The sequence below is a fragment of the Ananas comosus genome, unplaced genomic scaffold (assembly GCF_001540865.1).
Source record: "Ananas comosus cultivar F153 unplaced genomic scaffold, ASM154086v1, whole genome shotgun sequence".
Lineage (NCBI taxonomy): Eukaryota > Viridiplantae > Streptophyta > Magnoliopsida > Poales > Bromeliaceae > Ananas > Ananas comosus.
In genome coordinates, this window is record NW_017890592.1 from 34,959 (window position 1) to 42,546 (window position 7,588).

The window sequence follows — 7,588 nt, forward strand, 5'->3', positions numbered from 1 at the left end:
CTATTGGTACCAAATCGACTGTTCAAAAGCACAGTCGAGACCCAAGCTTTAGTTTCGCTGGTCTTGGTCGGCTTTAGAAAAACGACGCTTTATCATCCCAGCCACATATATCTTGGCTTCATTAGCCAATTCTTTACTTTTATTCGATTAGTTCGGCTCTTCTTGAACCGAATATTTTTCTATCAAGAAATTCTTCTTAAAGAAAGTGGCTATATCTCGGCTTCATCAGCCGATTCTTCACTTTCACTCGATTGGCTCGGCTCTTCTTGAACCGACTGTTCTTCTAGCAAGGATTTCTCCTTGCCTTTGCTTTGATTTTTATATCGGTTGCATTGCAGCCGATCGTCCTCACTTTTCTTCTGAAATTGCTCGTATTGGGCAACTCGAACACCTAGATCAAATAGGTTAGAAAAATACTTATCTTCAAAATGGTCTTTTATCTTAAAATGCAGACCATTTAACGCCATTTTGGCGAACTCTGATTCCGGCATTCTCATAAAGCACTGGGTTTTGGCTATTTTGAAACGGTCCAAATACTCTTCGACCGTTTCACCTGACACTTGTCGGTATAAAGCCAAGTCGGCGACCGATAATTGTGGCTCTGATCTATAGAATCGCTCATGAAATTTTCTTTCCAATTCGTCCCAATCTTGGACGGAATTGGCTGATAAACTTGTATACCAAGTAAACGCCGTTTTAGTTAACGACGTGTTAAATAATCGAAGTTTCAAAAATGAGTCAGCGGCCGCTTCTCTACATTGGGCCGTGAACCGGGCTATATGCTCGACTGTATTCTCGGTCTCATCGCCCGAGAACTTGTCGAACTTCGGCATTTTCCAATTTGCCGGATACGGATGCTCTATATTTATGTTTGCTGGATACGGGGATCGAAAAGCAGGCCGCATAGCCGGCCTGGCCCCTACTTCGAAGGTATTCTGAATGACTTCCTCAATCTGAGCATACAGCGGAGCTTGTGCTTGAGCCGAATTTGGCCCTTGAGGAACTCCAGAATTCTGTATTACAGGGTTCGCTCTTTGCATATTATTAGGGGCCTGCCCCCCAGCCCTAATCCCTACATTTTGGGGCTGATAAGCTGGTAAAGGAGGTAAACCCGATGCAATCTCCGACTCAGGGTAGGTGTTTATATTCGCCGGCCTGTAAGCAACCTGGAAAGGTGCCATTTGCGGTTGCTCCTGTGAAACCACTGGCGTGACGGAATTTTGTTGCACCGGCACATTTAGGGGCCCTTGTTGCCCCCCATAAGGTTGCTCGTTTCGGGTAAATAATTGTCTGATTCGACCAATATTTTCATTATAGGCCGTGATAGCGGCCAGCACTGCGTCTAGTCGAGCGGTACTTTGATGGATATTTTGATCTAAAGTTTGCAGGACTCGGCTCATCTGGCCGAGTGCCTGAGTTAGACTCGGCTCTTGATGAGCCGACTGTCCAATAGTTTCTCCTTCAACTGGCAAAACTGCTTGACAGTCGCCAGCATTGTCTGAATCACTAGGTTGATCACTCCCAGAATTTCTAGGAATGGCCCTATTACGTAGATTTATGGCGTTATCATCAGCCATAATCTTGAAAATAGAGTCCCACCGGGCGTCCCAAAATTTGTTGGAGCTGAAATTCCCCGACCCTTGACCCGGTCAACGATCCTCCTCTGGGAGCGCGTCGGGATGCGAGACGGCTGCGAATAGTGACCCTCGAAGTTTGCGCCCTTCGACATATCAAGCGATTCGGCTGACGAGAGATCGAGTCAGCAGGGTTCGAAAACCACTACTGTAGAATCGGTTCGGCTGGAGGAGCCGAATGTATGAACTGTGCAGGGATCAATGTCAGCAGAAGAGCCGAATGGAAAAAGTATACAGTAACTGGTCGGCTGAAAGAGCCGAATAAATGAAATACACAATGACTGGTCGGCTGAAAGAGCCGAATGCCTTTATATAATAATAAAAAGAGTGTGCCCAGAGGGCATACAGACTCAGAAATATAGTTTACAACAGAGTGATGCCCGTGGGGCAGACAGACTCTGCAAATGTAGTCTACAACGAAGTGGTGCCCATGGGGCAGACAGACTCCAGGGTTCTACTTAGCGAACTACTCTTAGGAAAGCAGTAAATGCGGAAAAGAAAAAGATTACATTTAGACTACTCTTAGAACAGCGATAAAATGCAGAGGAAACAAGGGTGGTCTTTTGTGCGCAGGGGCAAAGACCCCTATTGCAGGCTTCAAAGTTACTATTTATAGCCCACATTATTAGTTGGTTGAAAGTAGTTGGGGGAAGTGGTTGTAATCATGATCGTGGAAGTTATACTAACTCCTCATGTAAGTTACGCTAATTTCTCATGAAAGTTACGCCCCAATTTTCAACCGTTCCCGCCTTCTTGTCCTTCAGGCGCCTTATTGCCGACTCCTGGTGTACCACGTGTCCTTATTGGCTCATACATGGGTTAGGTCGGCTCAATTTTGGTATCAACAGATAGATTATTCATCAATTTTTGTATTAATACGGCGAATGATTCAATATTTTTTATTTTTCTTCCTACCATGTCTTTCCAGTGTAGTGTTGACTTGGACAAAATAGGATTAGTTTGCTAATTAACATTTTTTAAAAAATTACTTTGCAAATTATAAATTTTTAAGCATCAATTAAAAAAAGAGTCCCTTTTAACTAGGGATGTCAACGGGTATGGACATCCGAAATTTTTTCCGAACTTGAATCCAAACGGAGCGGATTTATTCAATGCTAAACGGATGTGGTTTCGGATATGGATATAAAAAATAAAAATTCGACGGATATGGACTCGGATATGAATATTGATTGTATCCAACCCGAACCCGAATTCGGCCGGAACTTGAATTTATTTTACATTATATATAATATGTATGTAAAAATTTAATATTATATTTAAATTTGTATTTTAAAAATTTAGATTTAATGTAATATATTTTGAAATATCGAAAAGAGAAATAATTGTTTGAGATTCAAATTTTCGGGTTTAGATTTTAGATTTTTGGTTGGGTTCGAATTTGAGTATGAATTTTTAAAATCCTTAGATTCAAATTTCGGATTTCGGATTTGTAGTCGGGTTGGAGTTGGAGTTTTTAAAAGTCGGTCCCGAATCCGGTCTGTTGACCTCCCTACTTTTAACATGCCTCCATCGTGATCAACCGAAGGAAGCAATTTCAGTGCAAAATCTAATCCTAGATTTCCGCGGAAACGGTTAGTGGGGCCGGAACCAAAACAAATCAGTTGTAATAGTCGATTCCTAGGAATCGCGGACCATTGCCTTTATTATTTTGTTTTCCAAACATCGCTTCTTGTCAATTTCTCCTTTAAAATACCTCCGACTTCCCAAAACCCCTGCTTCGGTCGGGCGATCTCAAGCCGGCGGACGACCCTCAAACCTCCTCTCTCTCTCTCTCCCCGTCTGTCTGCCTCGCTCTATCTCCCCTTCGCTCGCTCTATCTCTCCGCCTCAAATCAGCGATTTTCGACTGCCCCAACCAAGCTGCAATGTCGGAATGCCCCAGGTAACTAGATCTGCAAGTCCTTCATTGATCTCTTTTTTAAAATAAATTTGTTTAGACGTGTTGTCCCAGATAATTGGATTTTCCAAGTAACCTTCATTGATCTCTTCTTTGACATTTGTTCAGATCTCGTCAGCGTTTTTGTTCGCATTCATCTTTGTTTTTCTCTGTTCACTTATCATATGTTACCAGGTTTTGTCGTTGATCGATGGTAGGCCCTGATATTCAATTTTTGTTAGTATTTGCATGCGCTAATAGTTAGTAAGTATTCGAGTATTTATATATATGTGTTAATCATCGGTATCTCTTGGTTTGGGGTCTGGAGATGATTACTCTTATTATGCTACGGCTCTGCAGGATAGTTGTTTATATTTTTCATCATTGCCGTGATAAAATAGCTAGCTTATGGTTAAAAAAAAAAAATGATATCGTTCTGCTTTAGTATTGAAAAATTTCGGCAACGGTACTTCACTTGGTTCATGTCAGCCTCTATAGGACTTGATATTGTACCTGATTGGAACCAAGTACTAGACTTATTTCCAAAAGGCGAATGATTGTAGTTTTTTTTTTTTTCATTGATTATATTACATGAGCATAGAGACAATGGATCATTGCTTGGTTCTTTCTTTCTTTCTAATAGTAATGTTGGCTTTGATAGAGATTAGTTTACAACTTTCACGCACCACTCTGTTTTGTCAAATTGTTAAGCGATACGTTCGAATTCTATTGTGTAATTAACTTTTATTTCAATTTGAAATGCAACACTAGTGTTAGCTGTGGCGAAGTTTCAACAAATTCTTCTGAAGAGAAGACACTGAAATTAGAATCAGACAAATTTGCACTTTGTCAAAAGTTGCCAGAAATTGAGAAAAGAAAAGAGGTCAGGGAAGAGACAGAGGAGGAGGAGAGGAGGAGGAGAGTTTATGAATATACTTCTGGTGAAGATGATGATTACGTTCGGCCAGACGGTACACGGAGGAGGACTCGAGAAGAGTGGGCTTTATACTACAAACAAATTAAGGAGAGCGAGGTATTTATTACTTGTGTCGTTGTCTTCTTTTTGAGATTGAAATATATTTTTACCATAGACTTTATTGATTCTTCAATAACCATTATTATATGTGGATCATAGGGATTTGATGTTGATCCATTTCCGGGCACGTTTGAATTTGGTCTTACGGCGCTAACAAATTTCGAAGAGGAAGGTCTCATCAAATGTGCAAAACAAGCAATCGAGCACTTTAACAAGGAAAATGTATGTTTCAATCTTCTTTTCTTTGTTCTTTCCTTTTCTTTTTTCTATCTTTTTTTTCGTAATAGAATATATTTTCAAATCTCTTTTGTGATGTAGAATACCAGCTATGAGTTTGTGAAGATAGAGAAGACAACTTGCATCGTTGCAGCAGGATATTGGTATAATATCACTTTTCTAGCCAATAATTATAAGGTTGATGATGTTGAAGCTAGAACTCAAACTTTTCAAGCTAAAGTCTGGTATGGACTACGCGGTGATATTAGTGTTTCCCTTTGCCGGCTTAAACCAGCTCCAAGTTAGTCAAAGTTATATTTTTATTTATTTATTACTATTTTGATTTAGAAGCGGGTGTATTTAGTTCTTGTCTAAGTACATAATATTTCATCCATACTGATTAAGAATTGCTAAACAACTTTTTTTTTAGCTAGTCTGCTGATTTGAATGCTGCTTATGCTCTGAAAAATATTACATTACTCTAGGAGTTTTGTTTCGTTTTTTTTTTTCGCTAGTTAATTTTACTCTCTTAAACTTTTATTTATGTTGGGATGCTGATCTCAAATGCTAGTTATGTTTGGAAACCTTTCACCCTATATATTCATATTTTAGAAACAAATTTTCAGTCTATCCGCTTCCACAAAATAATATTTGTCATAGTATAGTGAAGTGGGATGGTGGTTCAAAGATCCGTCTCCGAATTTTAAGCTAGCTTATTCACTTCGAACTAGCAAGACGGATTAGCTATTTTATAGAGTCAAACTCTTATGCATGCTATATTTACTGTGAAGAAATCGAAACAGTGGCTTCTTTTCTACTGACATTTTAGTCGCTAACTGGTAAAACCTAACTATTTGGAAAGAGGTTTTAAAACCTCTAAACAAAGTAGTGATTTTATTCTACCACAGGGTGAAAATAGAGTTTTCAAAATCTCTTTTGGTAAGAGGGGCTTCAATATGCTTGTGCGTAAAGTCCCTTATTAAAACTTGCTCCCGCGCTATTAATAGGTCGGTACTTTAATCATTATGTGGTTTATATAATATTTTACATCTTTTGTTGTATATATAGAGTCTGGGTACTATACTCTTATGAGTACAATCTCCTTCGTATTTATAAATTTTTGGCCGTTAGATCTGCTCCTTTGATCATTTCTATCCGTTAGATCATACTATTCAACCAATCACCCACTCAACCGTAGGGGATCATTTCTATCCGTTAGATCATGTCTGTATGTGTATATATATATATATATATATATATATATATATATATATATATGTATGTATGTATGTATATATATATGTATGTATGTATGTATATATATATGTATGTATGTATGTATATATATATGTATGTATGTATGTATATATATGTTGTATGTATGTATATATATTATGTATGTATCTATGTATATATATGTTATGTATGTATGTATATATATAATGTATTATTTGTATTGTATATATATATAATATATATATTATATATATATATATATCATATATGTATGTATTGGTTTTATATATTATGTATATATGTATGATTATTATGTTATATATGTATATATTATATTATATTATTATATATAATATGTAAGTATGATATATATGATTATATATGTATATATGATATATATCTATATATATAATATATGTATTATATGTATATATTCCAATATAATTATACTGTTGTATGTATGTAAATAACATACTATATATAATTCATATAATATAATATATTATATATGTATGTATGTATGTATATACGATACATATATATATATATATAATATATATTATATATATATTATATATATTGTTATACTATAATATATATACTGTACTAGTGAGTGTACGTGCAAATGGCATCGTAACAATTATTTTATTTATTTTAAATCCGCAGTAAAATTTGGTAATGACTATTTATTTAAAAATTTTAGAATTTAAAATATTTTATAAATATTATATGTTATATTTGTATAAAACCATATCTTATATATCAATATTTAAATTTTAATATAAAATGATATTGATAGATTTGATTATCCAAAATCAAAAATTTAAATTTAATTCACGATTTTAAACTCAAATTATAAATTTTAATGTAAAATAGTGGGAGAAGCATATTTGATATCTCCGTCAAAAATTTGGATAAGTATGATATTTTATTTTCTTTTTAGTGATTAAAAAAATAAACAATTTTGAATATAAAGATATCGATTCACAATAGATATTTTATCTTGGCAAAATTTGAATAAAGTATATATTTTTATTTCTAGACGCGTATAAGATAAGATTAAAAGTTGTTTTATTATTTACTTTTTTTAGCGTAAGGAAAAAGGAATCAAATTTTTTTCCTAAATTTGGGTTCTGCTTAGAGCATAAAAAAAATAAAAATATTATAGTTGATATTTTTAGATTTGGTTAAAAATTTTGATAAGATTTTTTTTCTGTTTGTAAAATAAAAAAGAATAAAAGTTTATTTAATTCTATTATTTATTTTACGTAAGAAAGAGGAAATCAATTTTTTTTCCCGCGAAAAATGAGCGTCTGTCGAACAGACCCAATTGAATATACGTGCTTTTTATATATTAGTTATAATATATATATATTATATATGATAGTATATATAATATGTATGTATGTATATATATATATATATGTATACTATATTATTATGTATTGTATAGATAATATATAATAATGTATGTATGTTATGTATGTACTCATATATATATACATATCGTATGTATATTATATATGTATATATATATATATGTATATATTATTATTATTATATTATATAC

The 7,588-nt window shown here is 34.5% G+C and overlaps 1 protein-coding gene across 1 annotated transcript; it reads left to right on the forward strand.

Annotated features, from left to right (window-relative positions):
- Positions 1–3,326: 3,326 nt before the first annotated feature.
- Positions 3,327–5,170, forward strand: LOC109703928. Its single transcript, XM_020224671.1, has 4 exons — positions 3,327–3,536; positions 4,302–4,563; positions 4,666–4,788; positions 4,885–5,170. Exons 1-4 carry the CDS (start codon positions 3,520–3,522, stop codon positions 5,086–5,088), a joined length of 606 nt encoding a protein of 201 aa, XP_020080260.1. The 5' UTR covers positions 3,327–3,519; the 3' UTR covers positions 5,089–5,170.
- Positions 5,171–7,588: the final 2,418 nt, after the last annotated feature.

Bases quoted from the DNA above. Each gene is read 5' to 3' on its own strand.
- LOC109703928 (XM_020224671.1), top strand. The intron at 4,564-4,665 runs GTATTTATTACT...TGTGGATCATAG, and splicing joins AACAAATTAAGGAGAGCGAG to GGATTTGATGTTGATCCATT. The intron at 4,789-4,884 runs GTATGTTTCAAT...TTTGTGATGTAG, and splicing joins AGCACTTTAACAAGGAAAAT to AATACCAGCTATGAGTTTGT.